This window comes from Watersipora subatra, chromosome 4 (genome assembly GCF_963576615.1).
Source record: "Watersipora subatra chromosome 4, tzWatSuba1.1, whole genome shotgun sequence".
NCBI classification, from domain to species: domain Eukaryota; kingdom Metazoa; phylum Bryozoa; class Gymnolaemata; order Cheilostomatida; family Watersiporidae; genus Watersipora; species Watersipora subatra.
Genome location: NC_088711.1, coordinates 60,734,998 through 60,756,071, shown reverse-complemented (window position 1 = coordinate 60,756,071; position 21,074 = coordinate 60,734,998). Strand labels below are relative to the sequence as shown.

Sequence of the window (21,074 nt, the reverse complement as noted above, 5' to 3'; positions counted from 1 at the left end):
TTGATTTCACATCTGATATACAATTTCAAATAAATAGGGGCCGTTCAAGAGACTGCCCTTCCTTCCAATGTAAAAGTTTGACATAGTGCCTTGCTAGTTGTATTATAACCTCTTAAAATCATCATACCAACTTTGTGTTATTTTCTTTGCCTTTTTAAATCTCTCAAACTGAAAGGTCAAGAAATGAATAAAAAAAACAAAGAATTTTGCTTTATTTATGTTTTTTCAATGTGTTATGTTGGTAGTTTATCCATGTGCTTACAACAACTTATGGGACAACAATAAAAGCTGTCCCAAACTTGCTCATATGGTCATTTGTGTTGCAGGTTTCAAAATACTGCATAAACCTTGCCCAGAATATTTGTATTTATCCTTCCACACAAGTGACAAACATTATTTTCTATTCTGTGACACCGACATATACTACATCCACCATCATATGTGTCAGTTTAAGAACGTTCTGTTACTAAAACCTACAATTCACTATCCTGATTCCTCTGCAGTACTATTAAGTTACCAACTTTGTTCAACTTTGTTCTCAAACTCTGTTCAACTCACTCAATAACTCCTGATTTGTGTCTTTTCAATTTTGTAGCAAAAAACACCATTTTGTTGATTACTAATGCCAATAGAAAGTTATATATACGAACATGACAGCAATTTTCAGCTGTACACATTCCTTTGCTCACCAGATCACTATATAAGTTATATCCAATAATGAGTGGGCTTAGTTTTGACACTAATCCACTGTCACTTTTTAGTACCAATCTCGTCAATTTACGCAACCACAGGCTAATAATAAGTGAATGATAATTACTATTGTACCCTCTAGGGCTGCTCCTCTTAGATATATTCTGCAGGAAAGGCTAGTGGTGCTCACCTTCACACTGTAATATCTAGGAACCAAATTAGCTAACAAGCAGGTAGGTGTACGTAATTAAGTATGTAACAATTCTTTATTAAACCAAACCTGTGAATCAATGTTTCTTATTTCTGTTTATTTATTGTATTTTTGTTTGTATTATGTTATTTATGTTTACTTATTTTCTATTGTTTACTCCTTGGGAACCAGCATAAGAAACTTGTGGTTAAACTTGCCTGTGACTAATAATAAGAACCATGTCAGTCTGTCTGTCTGTCTGTCCGAAGCCACTCCTAAAAGTTAGGAAAAAAATGTATCTCATGAAAATCCAACTTGGATATCAGGCTTAGCAGATGGATACACTACAAACTGCACCAATCAACTACAATTGTTTTACTTGCAGAACAATTGTGTACATAGCTATTACACCCGGTAATCTAAATCTAAAATAAAAAGAGGAAACTAGACTGCTGTCGATCATTTACTACTAGCATACTCACTGATAACCTAACATTCTGTTACTGAGGAAATCAACAAAGCTTCTCGGCTTTCTCATAAGCCATGAACTTGCATGGTCCAAACATATTAATCATGTTTGCAGCAAGCTTTCATCCCACATGTTTCTTTTGAGGCATTTCAGATATTTCATAAACAGAAAGACAGCACTGTTGTTTTACTTTCAATTTGTGCATTTATATTTAAAATTGGTGTCTTTGGTTGAAAACATTGAGAAATATGGTGAGCCAGCCAGTGATCAAGTGATCAAAAATCAAATGATCAAGCTTTTCCTTCAAATTCAACAAGTGCTGACTAAACATGATCAGTAAAAATGAAGAGCAATTGACGATTTTTACTCCCTTCATCTGCTAGTCAGAGTGCCTCTTTTCACTCCAACGTCAGACCAGGCCTTTAATACCATCAGTTTTTGTTATACCAGAAGTTAATAATTGTAACAAAAGCAGCAACTTATAACCTCTCTCTCTCGTCAAATAATTATGTTCCATATTCAATAGAGTTGACATTCACAATAAGCTTAGGCAACTGTTATATAAATATGTTGACTTATTTTACATGCACCAGTTTAGCCTGAGAACAAGTTGTATCAATTTCATCATTTCTTTCAACTTTTGCGAAATTTTGCTTTATTCAAAATAAAATCATGACTAAATATTTCCACGAATTTCAGTACAAATTCTTCCTTAAAACTGATTGGTGAAGCTTAGATAGGTGCTGTTGAACTTGAATATTTAATTGTTAAAAGGTTTGAGCAATTCAGTAAATCTAGCAACTTGTTCAGGTGTATTTGAATAACTGATAAACATGAAAACAGGAAACAAGGCATAACGGCAGTAGGAAAGTAACTATAGAACCAAAGCACACTGTTTGGTTAAACCAAGTGTCAGTATGTAGGACAGTTATTGGGCAAGACCATGGACATCAGCTAACTATGAACAGTACGTACGTATTTCAACAGACGGTCTCTGAAGAGGTCCTGAGGACATCGTCACAGTCTATCAATGACAAACACACAAATGACTGAGTCTTATAATTGTTTGTTTGTGAACATTATTTATTGAGGTTTTCATGAGAAAATAGTATTCTGTTGACCTCATAGTTAAGAATTAAAGCTAATATAATGTGGTATAATACGATAATTGAGAATAAGATTGATAATGGCTACAATAATATGATTTCTATAAAAGGGTAATATGATTGAGCTGAGTATATATATATATATATATATATATATATATATATATTATATATATATACTTTGGATATATACTTGCATATATATATATATGTAAGCTGAGCTGATTGAGTATTTAGATTCCAAGTTAGTAATTAGTATAGTCATTTTTTAAGTTTTTTTTAAGGTGGGTGACACAATACTCTACTATTCTTATGTCAGTTATGGTTGTAAAGTGACAACCGATGGTTTTTAATAATTTTAGTTCAATGTTGTTATAGTATACCAGTGTTAGTAAATAAAATATAGAATGGTCAGTAGTCACAGTATGGCCAGTTAATCAATATCAGTTAATTGGCTGTTGAGATAAATTTACCAGTTTCACTATCCAAAAGTTGTTTGTAGGATTTTTGGCACAATGAACTCTCAACCTTCTTGATCATGAACTAGTGACAGTTGAACTGATTGTGTAACTAGGCTTGTGGTAAACTGACAGTTGCCATGGCTTATAACTAGCTATGACATCGAGGTATGACATCGAGGTATGCGCCGTAACTATGCTGATGGTTTTGTAACTTGGCTGTTAGCTGCTCACAGCCATTTTCATATAACTAAAAGCTACTGCAGATTACTGGCTATGGAAGCTGATGACAAAAGTCGCTGTGCTCAACCTTAGCTTTAATAACATCAGCATCATCCATTACCGAATGGTACAGTCGTGTTCATTTGGAGAACCTGTGCGACACTTGTGTTTCATCGCTAGATCTCTTCCTACCAAATATGTCTTCATTTAAATTTTACCAACGTTGACGAAAATGATCAGTTCTTGCGATAATTTCGCTTGTAGCTAAAAATAAGTATTAATTATAAAAACATTATCTTTGTATTTACACATATGATAGCATTTCGGCAAATTGAAGGCTTTGACTGAAGCGCTGTCGATTAGTTGGCAGTCGATCAATAAGTTTTTAGTTGAACCTGATGACCATAGCCTACCTGTTCAGTTAAATCTTTACTTGCGATCACCTCAATATAGGAACTGACTAGCAAGACAAGCGACACACCAACTAATATTAGAGAGAATCTGAGCAGTTTGATTATACCCTTTCAGTAATATCTAGCATAAGACTTTTTTAGAACTATTATAGCTTTGTAAGTGATAGAAAAAAACTGGTTACAAATAAAATACATAAAATCTAAAAGCAGTAAAAATATATAAATTAAGTTGGCTTAAGTTCCCCCTAATATAATCTGAAATAGATTAGTATGCATATTAACACCTCCATCTCTAAACCTGCTCATTGCTGACCATATGTATTTTTTCTTAAACACAGTAAAGACGAAAACTGTTTGTTATAATTTTTTGCTTTTTTTAGTTTAGGTTTTCAAATTCATTTTTATCTATTTTTGTTTATAGGTAATGCATTTCTATTAATGCTATGTTAAATTGTCTGCAGTATATTTTAAAAGGATTCAGAAGTTTCTGAGATGTGAAATAAATCCACCTTCTATTATTATAAAAGTACTTGCTCCAATGTATGACAAATTTAATGATTGAAGCCAATATCAGATCGAGTTAACTTTGCACTCAAGGTTTCACTCTATTGGGAGACAAAAGTGAGTCTCGAGAAGTAAGCGTATTAAGTGCGCCTCTGTGATTCTCACTCAACAACTGGTATAAGTTGAATTAATAATATTTCTATTTATGTCATCTAAAGAATTATGCCGACTGCGCAGTGATTGGCTTACACATGCAAGTCTGTTGCTCTAATTGGTCAGTCACATTTCTTGAGAATTTTTGATGTTAAACGCAGAGTATACTAGTGTTTGCCTATGCACAGAAGGACAGTCCTTTCAGTGTTGTAATAAGTAGGTCTCCATTATTGAAAATTTGTAATCACTTTTTAATAGACCAATATGATTTCATCAGTAGATTTATTATGTTAATAGTGAACACATATAGAGTATTGTGATGAAAGCATTGGCATGTAGCCATATCATTATTGATTGCTTCTGATCTTTATAAATGGTGTGTTAGTTGCTATTTTTAAAGTTCTGCTTCGAACTTAGCTGCGTGTAGACTCTTGATCAGAATATACTTGTAGCAATTTCTGCATATACCACAAGGTTAGAGATAAACAGCTGATAGAGTCAGATACCAACTACTGTATAGTAACTGAATACAAAGTGACAAACTAATTTCACTTCATATTAGTAGCTGAGACTAACTGTTGTAACTAGCTGACATGATCTTAGCTAGCAGCCAATCAGTTGTGTGTTGTTTTAGTTAGTCCGCTTGAGTGTATGAATAATACAAGAGAGTTAGTTATTAGTTTTAAGAACCACTTATCATGTGACTCCTCCCTCCCCCCTGCCTTCAAAACTTTTTTATGATTCCCAAATGAGGACAACACCCAAAAAGCATAAATATAAAAAATCCTTTCTTCTATTTTGAATCTCTATTTTAGAACTCTGTTTGAATCAATATAGGTGTTTATATCTTACCGAAATTTTGCTAAAAATTTCTAGAACTTTTTTATAAATACCAGAAATTATCTTGATATAAAAATAGAAACAGTCTGAATAAAGAAGGCCTAGTCAAAGGATACATAAACGAATGTAATTGCAAAGAAAAATTGAACTTGGTTCGGGCAAGATTTGCGTGTATTCAGCTTCCACAACTGGCTCCGTACTCAGTTGACTTCTGGCAGCTGAGTCAGCGAGGTGACAACTATAACAGCTCGTCCATTCCCAGTCGAGATTCCCTACATGGAGTTTACATCTTGGACCTTAAAATAACATTACAATGGTAGGCCTAAAGAATTTGGTTATAAGAAATGGAATCATTTGATTGGGTGTTTTTTAAATAGATTTAAAAAATTTTAAATAGGTAACTTAAGACTAGCTATTAAATTTTTTAGCTTATTAATTTTTCCACAAAGTTCTTTAATTTTGTTTTCTAATGAAATACAAAATGAATATTTTATAAAAATTAATGTGCTACAAATTTTCAAACACAATTCAAATTACAATCAACAATAATAAGTTAATAGCAAATAAAAGGGTTTTCATTTATTTCAACAATAGCCGCCAATACGATTAGCTTTGCCATCATTTCTACCCATCTCATAACTGCAATAGTTTCTCTATAAACATTTAACTTCATTTGACACAGCAACAGGCAGCGATGTTCCCGCAGTTTCTAGTCTTATCGAACATCAATTCCTATTATTAAGTTCAATAATTCAAATATATACTAATACTGAGTTGTGTCACTTATTCTGGTGTAGCTGATAGCTTTCTGATTCAAATATAAAATAATTTTATTTAGCTGAATGTGTTAGAATATGGCAAACACAATATATAGTCTCATTGATATAGAGGAAAGGTTAAACATATGCATGTTCCTAGGTGCTTAAAGTCACTGAGTTTGTATTGAACTCGGCTACAAAAACTAGAGCAAGTCTGCTTGTTTGAAAGCTTCTAGTATGGTAATTGTGATAGTTTGCATCATGTTGTACACCTGTTCTCTGATTAGATTTCCTTTGTAACCAAACTTACTAACAAATAGAATAATTATCATGATTCCTCACTAAAACTTGCTAATATTGTCAAATAATAGAAAGACTTTAATAAAAATATAAAATAAAGTTAAAAAATTTTTAAATTTAAGTAAATATATCTAACCTTAGCTGAACAGTAATTTTTTTCTTTCGCTGCTTTATTCTATCTAGTTTAGTCTCTAAAGGGAAGTGTTTACATTTAATAGTATTTTTTGTTCGTAATCAAAAAGGTTAACACACAAATCAAAATGCGTAGATCAAACAAAAAGTAAGGCAGCCATCTTGTTTTGATGATTGTTGCTGAGTGACTGATAGACAGAAAAATTATCTTGAGGTCAAAGAAAAATTGTGCGATCACCAAAACCATCATCGCGCATGTTAAGGGACTGTCTCAAGCCTTTTGAGCACTCTCATGGCAGCCGTGTACTTCAAAAACACACTAACCAAGGGATTGCTATACCATATATTACCATATAAATTATGTGACATTCACAAATGTGTTATCGTAGTCAACCTTTATATAAGAGAACTCAAGGCTTGTGTTTATTGCTGTCCTGGACACGCATACATGAGGTTTATAATAACAATGTTCAACTTATCACATTTATAGAGACGTTTACATCCTGTACTTCTACCTACGTGTAACTTTATTAAGGCACAATTCAGTGTTATCAGAAACCTATCAGCCACTCCCTGACAATCTCAGTATGTCTTCTTACCTACTTATTTACTCACTCACTTACTTACTGAAAGCACCAAATAGGTTTTGCCTAAAATTATTTATGCTGCAGATTAAAGGAGGTTCAATGTTAACTATGTAACTATAAACTGGTAATAACCAGCCATGGTAGCCATATATCTTCTATAGCTGTTGTTTTACTAAATTATGCAGCTAATGCAATTGCTCATCAAAACTGTCAAACCACCTGCTCAACTATTCAAAATTTGCATGTTTCCTAGCCACCTTTTGACAGAACTTTGCAGATCTGACCAAAACTTACCAATGGTCAAACAACACTCACACAATAAAACTTACAGCTTTTTGGTAAGTGTTCTAGTACCCTGGCAGTCAAGATGGCCGTGAGAACTTGTCAAGTGTAATAACTATACGCATAGATAATCTAAAAAGCCACTGGGAGGTTGACAAGCGCAATTATTTGAGTGCTGGTCTACTATGCTAAAAGTTTAAGTTCAACACCTGTATGATACAATCTTTTCTCCCCTACGCTCAGCCATGGCTTCAGATGTTTGGGAATAATTTTTATTATAGTAAAAAAATGCAGAATATGTCAATGTTAGCCTAGAGTTGGTAAACTGAGGCTCAGCACAGTGAATTTAAAACTAGCCAATATTTAAAGCCATTTACCAGACTGAAAGTGATATCCATACTGGATTCGATTACACCAAAGCAGTTTTGGTTTGTCTCCTATATGTAACCTATAATTGTTGCGTTTATCAAAGTGAGTTAGAGAGATAATTATAACACACTCAACAAATGAGGATGCATTCAGTCAACCATATGACTTGGCTGTTGCAAGATGTGAAAGGTAAACATTTGCAACCAGATAAGAACGATTTATCGTAAATTTGTGTTGCAGAAGAGTGTATAGTCATTCAGCATGTATTCAATGATGGAATCAGTTTTTACAATTGACCTAAAAAAAGTGGCCATGGAAAAACCACTTAATAAAACATAACAGCGCAAAGTAACACACAACAGGGCATGGTAACGCATAGTAACACACAGCAGGGCATGGCAACGCATAGTAACACACAGCAGGGCATGGCAGCGCATAGTAACACACAATAGGGCATGGCAACGCAAAGTAACACACAGCAGCGCATGGCAACGCAAAGTAACACACATCAGGACATGGCAAGGTATAGCAACTTACAGAAAGACAGAGAAATTCAAACATCACAATGCCTGCTAACATTCAGACTTGAACATAGAAGATATCGAAGCCAGTAAATAATATACAATATAATGTATTCTTCACCAAGCATTACATAGCCCTACATTATAACGTAGAAAATGATATTTTCTTGCACACAGTTTAGTAATATCTTAACTTTAGAGACCTTCTATGGTATATAGGCTCAGCCTTTGACCAAGCACAAATAAATTAATGAAATATCTTAAATACTGTAAATAACCCAAACATTATTTTTACAATTCATCGCTATACGATGTCTAAAAAAAAGCTCAAATACATGCATTTGAAATTAAAATAAAGATGCCACAACGTTAAAACATATTGAACCACAATCACCCAAACATTCGGTTTAAGGTATGTTGGCTCATCAAGACTCACCCAAACACAAAAAAAGAACACATGCTAACGATCCAACTCCGCTAGTTTGATGCACAAAATTAATTGAAGCTGAAAAATTAAAATAGTAAATCATAAAAGATAAAAACAAACCTAACATGCCAAAATTGGTGTCTTCAGATGAATTACAAACTAAAAACAGTAAATATTTTTAGACAGTCTAAAAATAGGAGATATTTTTAAGCTGTCTAAAAAAAGAAAATGTAACTAAACTTTTGTTAGTATTATGTGAATATTTCCAGTGAGATAGTGTTTGACTAGGACAACAATAGGCAGACTTAGCATACTGTTCACTATCTAACCTTAACAATATCTAACCTTAACACCGCTTATAGACAGCAGAACAAAGCCTGGCTTTAATTGGCATGCGGTTCTCTGACAAAACTTCATTAACATTGGAGTTGTCCCCCCAACTAGTAGTCTCAATGTACTAGCCTAAATAGTTTTTATTGATAGAACGGACTTCATCTGAGCTTTCTAACCTAGTTCTTAATCCATGACCATTCAGAGTTAGGGATGTGAAAATTGTGTGATGAAGATTTTTGTCTATCTACATACATTTGTTTATCAAAAACTCTTCTGTTATGTCTCAGCAAATCAATCAGGTACAATCAATTAATCAATCTGATCTATTTTGTCAAGACTCTGCTGTTGTCTCATTTTAGACCAAAAGCTAGAAACTCTCAAGATTGGTCAGGATAAAAAAACACAGCATATCATTGAGGGTGCAAAAGTGGGTGTATGGCATTCGCTGTTATCAAGGTTATCAAAATGTCTCTAAATGTCTCAAAATGTCGCTGATGTCTCTAGGAAGTTTAATTAAAACAGAAAGAATTTTACCACTTTTCAATCTGAACTGACCCCTTTACTAGGTTAGGATGCTATATTTAGGAGTGTTGACTTTATAGTTAATGGCAATGTATGTGAGAGGTCATTTGACTACTTGGCAAAATTAATTTTACATTTCTATGTTAGCTGAGGTAGAACGTTCAACTTGATTGATTTACCAAAATTACCAAAAATATTGCGATTGACCTGAGATAAACCTGAGATAAGTTTTTAAGTCATGCGCTTAAAGGTTGACTTGCAACAAAATTCACATTACAGTTATTTGGTATCAAAAGACTCACCATGTCTTCTCTGCTGTGTTGTGGGTGCAAATTATGCGGAAATGTGATTACGAGCTCTTAAAGCTCTAAACATACAGTTAATCGCAGCCATCACGAAAATGCCTCGAAGATGATCGGAATCCCTTTCCAAAACGGCTCAAATGCGACATAGTTGAACACGATGGCTTCTGTTTACAATTTCATGCAACCTCAATCGTTGAAATATTTTTACAAATATATCTCACGCACTCAATAAAACCAGGTCTATTGTACTTACACATCTATTTCATCATCATAGTAATGCTGTCACTTTGAGCGCTGATATCTCAGAACCCACCGTGAAAAATCGTTTAATTTTTTAATCTTAGCTCGAAAGAGTGCATGTCATTCTCTGATAGACATGATGAGCCTGTTGGTCACCTGTGATAGTCGAAAAAGGCTACAGAAATTTGTCGCGCTATTTTGCAAAAAGTATGGGTCACATGATCAGATTACGACAAGATGATTACACAAGGCTGAAACGAAACTGTAAAGTAGCGAGCATCTATACTTGATACGAGCTTTCCGGTAGGACTCGAAGTGTTTGTCATAAACTAACCCTACCAGACATTTTATATGAAGCCTTTTATTGGCCTTTAATTTTATGTGATAACAATCATAACATCACATATCACAACAATAACCACAATGTTTGAGTATGTCATCGAAATAAAGAGATTCCAAACTACAGGATTTTCGTGATGGGTATATATGATTAACTGTTCATTGTTTAGCTTTCAAAAGCTTGTAATCACATTGCCACACATTTTGCACCTACAACGCAGCAGAGTAAGACACGGTGAATCTGTTGATACAAAATAACTGTAATGGGAATTTTGTTGCAAGTCAACCTTTAAAGCAACTCAATCCAAACAATGCAAGTGCCTAGCTACATGATCAGTGACATGTGCATTTATCACTAGAGGATAAAAGAACAGATAATTCCTCTGGCAGCAATTTGTAAAATTAAATGAGCCATATATTTCTGGCTACATAATTACGAAATGAAAATAAAGCTATGGCTCTTTTCAGTCCAAGCAGAACAGCTAGAAGTTTTGCCTTCAGAAGAGAACCGATATCCTGTGTATTTATTCTCTTTGACTTTAGAGAAGACATACATGTACTCTTAATAAACCATTTCGAATCCCCTTACGCTACATATGTTCACCACATGAAGTACTAGTATGTCTAATCCCCTTATGCTACCTACATCTATTCACTACACGCAGTACTAGTATATCTAATCACCTTATATACTACATATATTCACCACATGCAGTACTAGTATGTCTAATCACCTTATACTACATCTATTCACCACATGCAGTACTAGTATGTCTAATCACCTTGTACTACATCTATTCACCACATGCAGTACTAGCATGTCTAATCACCTTATACTACATCTATTCACCACATGCAGTACTAGTATGTCTAATCACCTTATACTACATCTATTCACCACATGCAGTACTAGCATGTCTAATCACCTTATACTACATCTATTCACCACATGCAGTACTAGCATGTCTAATCACCTTATACTACATCTATTCACCACATGCAGTACTAGCATGTCTAATCACCTTATACTACATCTATTCATCACATGCAGTACTAGCATGTCTAATCACCTTATGCTAAATCTATTCACCACATGCAGTACTAGTATGTCTAATCACCTTATGCTACATCTATTACCCACATGCAGTACTAGCATGTCTAATCCCCTTATGCTACATCTATTCATCACATGAAGTACTAGCATGTCTAATCCCCTTATGCTACATCTATTCACCACATGCAGTACTAGTATGTCTAATCACCTTATGCTACATCTATTCACCACATGCAGTACTAGTATGTCTAATCACCTTATGCTACATCTAATCACCACATGAAGTACTAGCATGTCTAATCACTTTATGCTACATCTATTCACCACATGAAGTACTAGCATGTCTAATCTCCTTATGCTACATCTATTCACCACATGAAGTACTAGCATGTCTAATCGGATGTTTCCGTTGAATATTCTCATCATAAATTACTAGTGGTGCGAGTTGACGGGCCTTGAGTCCGGATCGACTCTCGGCACAGGCTGAACGGCCGGACATCCAAGAAGATGACCAAATGACTCAGAAGAGGGTGCAGCCATGAGTATAAAAGGAAGACCACGACAAAGAAAAAGGCAGAACACTCTTGTGCCTTGCTCATAAATGTACAGCTTTATTTCATTATATACAAATACATACATTGATCATGAACAATCTTGTTGTTGATTGAGATTTGGTGTGATATATAATAGTAAAATAGTCTTTCTGGTTTCCTTTACAGACTTTCCTAATGCAAAAAATCTCTAGATCATGTGATCTTGCAAGTAATTGAGCACTCACAAGAATTTTAGTATTGGAGACTATAACATGTTTGCGAGTGAAAATTGAACTAAAACTTTCTCCAAAGTGTTCCAAACAAACCTATGTTAGGTGCCACTACTTATGAAGATGAAGCACATCAAAAGGGCTTTGAAGAAAATGGTTGCTGTGAATAAACAATTAGCATTATATGTGGTTGATTAAATACGAAATGAGGTCAATAATTGGTCATGACCAAATCTTCTGAGTATCCGATGTTGGATTAAATACTTAAAAAGTCTAATCTAAAATTGAGATAAAAATATTGTCAGAAATTATTTGGGGGTGTGGAGAGGTGTGGTGAGACCGTTAAGACAAGATCATGCAACAAGTTAACATGTCAACATGTTAACATGCCTTTTAACGAAACCAGCACAAGTTTAGAAACATTTATTGTTGATTACCCCACAAAAGTGAGATAGTAAAACTTGTCTAAACCATCACTAAAGAATACGCATGTTCAGAATGGGTATTTACAAAAGACATACTCTACATTATATGCAAGTCATTTGTTAAATCATTCATAGACATAAAGGTCTACAGGCATTGATATAATTAACAAACTTAGAAGATAAACTCGAGCTTAACAAGGAATGACATTCAGCCTTTCACCATTTAGAGCTTTGGGCAGACTCTCCTGTGATTGGTGATGAGGTTTCCAGGGTTCTCTCCTCTCATTAACTCATTGCACATCTTGCATCTGACAGCAAACTTAGAAGGACCGCCTAAAATATAGCACTTTTTAGATAACGCAGCTGTTGGCCAAATTAGCTGTTTGGACTACATGGACTGCGAGCTATATTTGCTTTCAAGGCCAATCAATATTATCAACTTAGTGTCACATTGAGGGGAGAGATCCAGCAGTTGAAAGCCTTGCAATGTAAAGACAGCAGCTTGTAGCACATTATAGATCCTACCAAAGACTGTTCTAACAGATGACTACAGTTGTCATGTTAGCAGGACAAAGGCCAACATTTGGTAATATCTTTGAATGTATTCATAGGCATTATTTAACACTTTGAAGCCTAGTGTCATATATGCTTGCAGGATCCCTGATTCTAGTGTCATAATCTTGCAGGATCCCTGATTCTAGTGTCATATATGATTGTAGGATCCCTGTTTTTAGTGTCATATATAATTTCAGGATCCCTGATTCTAGTGTCATATATGCTTGCACGATCCCTGATTTCAGTGTCATATATGGTTGCAGGATCCCTGATTCTACTGTCATATATGATTGCAGGATCCCTGACTCTAGTGTCATATACGCCTGCAGACCTGTGATTATAGTGTCATATATGATTGCAGGATCCCTGATTCTAGTGTCATATATGCTTGCAGGATTCCGAAATCTAATGCCATATATGCTTGCAGGACCCTTGATTCCAGGCCGTTTTACTGATTTTTAGGGCATTTCTGTGAGACTACGGGCTATTGGAAATCTTATCAAATGGTATCTCATTTTAAAGCTCTGAGCTTGTAGATTAAGGTAACAAACAAAGATGAAATATCGCTGATAATCTTTATTTTTTGATTTCCAAAAACCTCGTTTTACAGGCTGCAGAAAACACTACAGCATAAAAATTGATACCATCCACATCAATATTACTATGGCTTTTGATGAGAACAGCATTGATACCAAGTTACTGTAGTCTGAGTTGGCGTTGAAAGTAAATCATAGCTACGGTTTATACATCATAAGAGAATATAAACTGATGAGGATGAGGCCATGTCCCATGCCAAAAGTACATCTTGCACTACCGCATTCTTCAATCTGCAACACAGAAGTGTTTCATATCATTTATGCATGCATGATGATGACAATCATTTCAACCTTTACTGTGTATTCATTACTATATTGATTATTATGTTTGGCAGTCCCATGCATCGGTGACATCGTAATGAATAATTAGTATATGCATAACTACTTCGTGAGGTGGCAAGGGGATGAGTGGTGAGTGCCGGATTGTAACACTGAGAGTCCAAGTTCAATTTCCATGTGAGGCAATTATTTTTCTAAAGCTCTTACCATGGTCTCTGAAAGACACTGCTCTTATTATAGTAAATATTGTTATCAATCCTTCCAACATTCATCAAGCGTTGTAAAGATTATTTTTCTGATAACGGTTGTATCTCAGTTTTTATATTTAACTTTTTATCATACCATAATAAACTTCTTCGAATACATGAAACTGTAAATTAATGAATACTCACCTTTCAAGGTTGCGTTGCCTGTCAAGATCTGTGATAGGGCAAAAAACACCCCACGCAAAGGGTAACGCCACAGGCCTGACACATCCAGCTTGACTCTTTGCGCACCGGCTTGCCGTTGTCATCTCGTTGTTTGGAGCACTGCGCACACACTTTAGTTGGCCTTTGTTTAGCTGGGGTGGGTGGAAGCCTGATGGGGAAGTGGTCTCCTGAATTATTATACTCAACACAATAATTGCTTTGACTGATATAATAATGAAAATATATTGCGCTTGAAACAATAGCAGTCTTATTTTTTTAACTAAGAATGAATCTACCTACCTGGATAACTTACAAGAAATTCATCCAATGTATCATTAGCAAACAATCTTCTTTGATGAGTCACTTTCATGAATAAGGTTATTTGAACAACCATCACACTTTTGGCTATTTTTCAAGAAATAGTGGTCTAATCTTTTTGAAGCCTTGGCGAGTCATCGGCAACACCCGAAAGAACGATCTTTGCCGTAGACAAACCGAAACACACCGTAAGTGGACAAAAAGAAAGTGAAACTATGCGTCAAAGTTTTTTCGAACTCATGATTAAGTGGGTAAACAACTCTCTAGGATAACTCAAGCATAGGCTTCAAAGTGTGAAAGCCAACCATTCAATACCATTTTACCACACTGCAACCAGAATAAAGCCAAATCTTACTTCTAAATTTTTTAAGGTACGATGTACAAATTAGCAAGTTTTAACTCTACACAAAAATTAATTTTTAAGGTGCACTTCTAAAGACCAAAAATAGAAATAAGATGAAAAATTCAAATAAATACATGACATATGAAATCACAGTTTCTTGACACATTATACTTTTGCTAATCAATACATATGTATAGAGTAATTCTTCTTGAGGTAGTTTAGTGCTACATTTCTCGAATCATATTAACCAGCACTTCATATCTTCCTTTTACAGTTTTAAAATCATGGATACCAAAAAAACTAGGACGACTGGTAGCAGTAGTAAAAATGGCTTTTCTTAAAACAAAAAAATCAGAAATTAAAAGCAAACCTACTCGGATAAATTTTTTAAAATATTCCAAGCTATCCAGCAGTTATTGTGAGAAAAAGTGACACTACTGTGAGCAGTATTTAATTACCTAAAGCATTTATCGTTAGTCTTTGGAACGAATTACACGAAATACAATGTATTCTTATAAAATATTAGATGAATGCCCGACATTGCACTGGTAATACAAAAGGTTTTGGCATAGAAAAATTACTTTTAATCAAAATATTCTAACTTTTTAATGAAGGTGTTTGTTAATTTTTGTGTGTGCTTCAAGTTTAATTAAATTTATGTTATATACATGTATAACCTATATTTATAGCATTGTGGGGAGGTCTGAGCATGTATTTTCCTTTTAGTAGTTTAAGTGTGCTAACAGAAGTGTGAATATTTTAACTAATCGCCATTAAAGATTGGCAGGCGTTATAAGTATGTGCACAATTATTTTATAATATAGCAAGTAGGCTGTGTGGCTTAGTGGATAGCACAACTCTCTGCAGAACCAGGGTTTCGGAGTGCAATTCCATTGCAAAACAGTTTTCTCATTTCTAAAAATTTATCGCTATAACTGGACATATGGATGACAGACAAACAACCTATAGAACTTTGATAAAGGAGAAATCCGGATGTAAGTTGTCCTTAAGGTCGGGAGGATGAGCAGGGGGCATTGTTGAGTACCAGAAAACATTTCAAGGGGAGATCATTCTCTTTTAAATATTTCTTGACAGCAGGACCGAAGCATACATTTACCCAATCAATAAATATGGCCCTCCTGACCAAGGCCTTTTCATTAAACCTCTAAAATACTGAAAGCCTATCCTTCATGATACTGTGTGCCTTGAAGGCATGAGGATTTTCTCAGTAGTAAGCTAGGAGTGGCTAAATTTTCAAGTTGCCACTGGCAGATGATAAAATGTGAGGGTAAGTCTGTCCTTCATCGGTTTATATCCAGAAATCTTCTTTTCTTTGGCAGTGATATATGTACGAGAGGATGATTTCATCCAAAAGAGGCCAGTTTCATCAGAGTTAAACATTTACTGAATAATGCAGCCTTCATTAAAAATTAATTCCTCAAACCTTCAGGAACTTGTCTGCTTCTTTCTTGTCAGAACTGGCCACCTCTCTCTCCAAGCCTGACGACTGAATAAATACCAGTCCTCTTAATCAAACCAACTAGGTTTTCTGTGCTGTTCCTTCATCTTCGCCTTCTCCCTGGGCTTTCTCAAGATCATCAAATATGGCCGTCGCCTTGTGCGGAATTGTCAACTGCATGATTGCATCACCAGCAACTTTTTTTTCTCTTTAACCCATAATAAAAGGAGCCTTTCTATCTCATCGTGGATTGAAGTCCTTCTACTGGCAAGGACAGTCATGATCTAAAAAGCCTTGCTTGCTTTAATGGCTTTCTTGTTTTTGATGAAGGTTCCAATCGTCGATTGGTTACAGCCATATTTTTAACAGTGTTAACAAATCGGGCACCTTCATATTTATTTATTATCTCTAGCTTCTTTGCCATAGTAATCATTTTTGTGCTTCTACCTTTAACAGCATTATCGATCTTAGAACCCATGGCTAACAAATTAAGTTATATACTATGAATTAGTTTGTAGTAAATATTATATTAAACACTAAAATGCAAAATAAATTTGATATAGTTTCACTCACGCCAGATCAAGCCATTACAAAACATGAAGAATACTGAACTGAGGGAGGCCATTGTAATTATTTTAGGCGTTGTGGGAGGGATTTCGGCAAATTGCATATCGACAGCACACAGACCGCCAAAATTAAATTCCGAGAAACATGTTTTTGATGTCATATGGCAAGGAAAATGCCATAACAAAAAACTGCAAAAACTTTGTGTTCCACATAGAAATGCAAAAAAACCAGGGTCCACGGTATATATATATCAACGAGTTCACATAGTTTAGGTTAGACTAGATCTATATTTTATCACTACCTCAACTTATGCATCTGTCTCCTGTATCACCAAGGCTAAGTCTAATTTTCTGCATTTAATGTAAAGATGATAACAACAACGAAATGTTTTCAGTAATCATAACAACATTTTATTTATTTAACTAACTTTATCTATTTAGTTTCTTACATATACAGTAATTCACTTTTTTTACATATTTTTATATAATGCATTTGATTTAACGTGGTATTTAATTACCAAAAGTATTTATCGTTAGGCTTTGGAATGATTTACACGAAATACCATGTATTTTGTGTACTAACTGAATGTCCGGCCCTGCAAGGGTAATAAAGAAAGTTTTTGCACAGAAAGCCTTTTGTAATCAACATACACAACAATTACTAGTCTAACTTTTAAATGAAGGTGTTGGTTTATTTTTGTGTGTGTCTGGCCAATGCATAATTCAAATATTTGAAACCTCGAGGTAAAACAGATTGCTGAAAAACATTACTTCTTGTGCAACACATTCGTTCAAGATTTAAAACAGCTTATAAACAGTGGTAAGTAATTGCCATTGGCTAAGTTGTTTTACTAAATGATTATAACTTAGCAGTAGTATATAGAGAGCAGATCTACACACAAAAGTGACGGATCCAGCGGGGGGGGGATAGAAAAAGGGGGTTGTGAATTAAATTGGCTAGGGGTGTAGATTGAATCGTGTGGAGTTGAATGAGATGTTGGGGTTTGGGGGGAAATTGTGGTGTAGAGTAGGGGGTTGAATTCGAGGGGTTACGGATCCGCTCCTGGCGTAATCGGCGGATTATCTGTGGCTGAGTCATCCGATTAGCGAGGGATGAGTCATCCGATTAAACGCGGATTATCGCGGGATTAGTCGGGGGAATCGTCGCGGATTAGTCGGGCGAATCGTCGCCGATTATCGGTGGAATAGTGGGGGTGAATATCTGGGACATCGAGGGCTGGATGGTTTTCCGGAGTGGATCTCGCGGATTATCGAGGAGAGCGAGAGATTACCTACCGGATGAGTGAGGGGGTTAATATCTGGGACACCGAGGGGTTGATTTTCCGGAGATTGTTATATATTTGAAACATGGAATATATATGAGAAAGTGTTTATGTGCAAAGTGGAGAATGTTATATATTTGAGAACGTTGAATATATATGAGAAAGTGTTTATGTACAAAGTTATTTTTTTTGAAGATTTGATGTTTTTGTAATGTTGAAGCTCTTGAATGGTTAAGAATTTTAAGGATTTTTATTTTCGGTTTTTTTTATATATGTTGAATGAAAGATCAGTTTTATTACAAAATTATTCACTTTAAAAGATATATTTATATGTATTATTCATTATTTCCATCATCATTTCGTTTCAATAAAAATAAAATAGTTTATGTTTAACTTGAAATATATGAAGTGTACAAGTAGATAAGTCACAATAAAGATAATATAGTATAAATGAAACATTGAATATATATAAGAAAATGTTCATGTACATTCTTTAAAACGAAGTTTACAAGTAGATAAGTCAGAATAAAGATAATATAGTATAAATGAAACATTGAATATATATAAGAAAATGTTCATGTACATTCTTTAAAACGAAGTTTGTATCGAGTTGTTCATCAATCACTCATCGTCATCGGAAATAAGTGAGATAGCAGGATCCTTTTTGCATTGTACCGAACTCTCGTAAAATCTGCTTGCTTCTTCATGTCCCATGACTACTACATCGTAGTATTCGCGAGTATTGTGAGATGTTACTAGCCCCTTGTATATAATGATACCCGGATAATTTTCTTTCAACGAAAGGGCACATCTCGAAGGCATCGTTAAAGTTCCTTGAACTTCCTCTCCATCAACTTTGGTTGAAAATGCTACAGTTGGTACCACATCCACATTGCCTTCACCATCTTTGTATTCACTTGCTCCAACATTGTGATAGTGGAAAATAGATGGTGCTTTGAACTCCTTGAGATGACGAATCTCGAAATGTTGTATAAGTTTTTCAAGTCTCTTCGATCTCAGATTGGCTAGAGTACGTTTCATGTCCGAGGGAGTTGAGGTTCCTTCTGTTACTCTTCTTAAGTCATGGTAACTTCCCTGTCCATTACTCTTAGGTTTTAATCCAAGATATACCATAATACTTGGATAAGACAGCGATCCATCCAGAAATCGTTGTGGAGCAAATACAGCAGTAGATTTACTAATCCCATTTTCCACATAGTTGAAGTGAATGATACAGCACGCTCCATGGATCGAATGAGCTTCTTCCGTTTTTGTCACCTCCATAATCAATCCTATTGAAAGATCTGACATTCTCTGCAGTGATTTTGCTTCCATTAAAGTAGCCTTACTTAATGTTCTTAACTTGTCTGCCACATCTTTTGCCCTTTGCTCCAAATTCGTTTCGATTTGGTTGGATTTCTTCTTCTTCGTAGGAGGAGTCGTGTTAGAAAGAGTTACAGGTGACATTTTCTTTTTCGACATCTTCACTGAACTATTCGATCCAGGTTTTATCACTCCAGATTGAGTATTATCCTCCATAGTTGTGTAGTGTGTTAATTCTCCGAGTTTGAATGAACAATTGATATCGTTTTAGTAAAATTCTGCTGGTTATATACAATTCTCCTCATCAAATGATTAATGAGTTTTGATAAATTTAGTTGCATCATCCATAATATCAGAAGACTTTTCGCGAAATTGAAAATCGCGAGATTCAATTTCGCGAAAGTTGACTATATAATATATATAATGTGTAATTTCGCGAAAGATGACTATATAATATATATAATGTGTAATTTCGCGAAATGGAATTTCGCGAAATTCAATTTCGCGAAAGTTGACTATATAATATATATAATGTATAATTTCGCGAAATCCAATTTCGCGAAATTCACTTTCGCGAAATTTAATTTCGCGAAAGTTGACTATATAATATATATAATGTGTAATTTCGCGAAATCCAATTTCGCGAAATTCACTTTCGCGAAACTCAATTTCGCGAAAGTTGACTATATAATATATATAATGTGTAATTTCGCGAAATCCAATTTCGCGAAATTCACTTTCGCGAAATTCAATTTCGCGAAAATCTGTTTACTATTTTCGCTTCATTAATTCCTTTGGACACACCCATCATTCTTCAATTCACTATATAAGCGTTGCATAATCTGATGGAATATTCTGCCTCATTAACCATCTCTTGATGCCTACTTATATTTGAGAATTTGGGTCGATCGAGTGTTGATACCATAAGGCTTGTATGCTTCAGCTAGAATTCTGTTAGCCGGCTACTCGCGATTAAGTTCGTTGAGTGTCGCTGTTTTCAGGGGCTGTTGTGTGGACAAGCGCCTTGGCATTCGACCTGATTGTTTTCCTAGGTTTACCTATGGAATTCTCCTGTTTGGTTTGGCTTAACCATTCCATAACAGTCTCTCGACCAGTAAATAGATGAAGATGATGAACTAGTAAAGGGGCATACATGGATTAATATGTGGATTATTTTGAGGATAGCTCCAACTCAGTGTGAGTATATCAATATATAAAACTTATATCAAAAAGTAAATAATATTCGGTTGTATTTGTTACCAACTTTATTTCGATATAAAGTATATATGTATATTCAATTGTAAAATATAGAAAAAAAAATTTATGTCAGATCTTCTAGTAATTTAACAATTTGGGAAGTTCCTTGAATATGTACATTGTCAACACCTTCATTTTCTTCGTTATTAAGACTTTTACTAATTTTTTTTCATTCCAATCATATCTATCTAGTATAGTTTTTCGAACTACATGATCTCGTGTATCTGTTTCAGAAATTTTTAGCATAACTGTTAGAAAATCTTCTATTGAACATCCTCTGCTC

General features: G+C 34.8%; 1 protein-coding gene across 1 annotated transcript in view; it reads right to left on the bottom strand.

The window, feature by feature from the left end:
- Positions 1–12,392: 12,392 nt before the first annotated feature.
- The window catches only part of LOC137394430 (uncharacterized), a 66,291-nt gene continuing 57,609 nt past the window's right edge, over positions 12,393–21,074 (bottom strand). Inside the window, exon 13 of the mRNA XM_068081149.1 lies at positions 12,393–12,735. Within this exon, the coding sequence (XP_067937250.1) occupies positions 12,626–12,735 (110 nt within the window). The 3' untranslated portion in view covers positions 12,393–12,625. The remainder of the gene's footprint in view (positions 12,736–21,074) is intronic.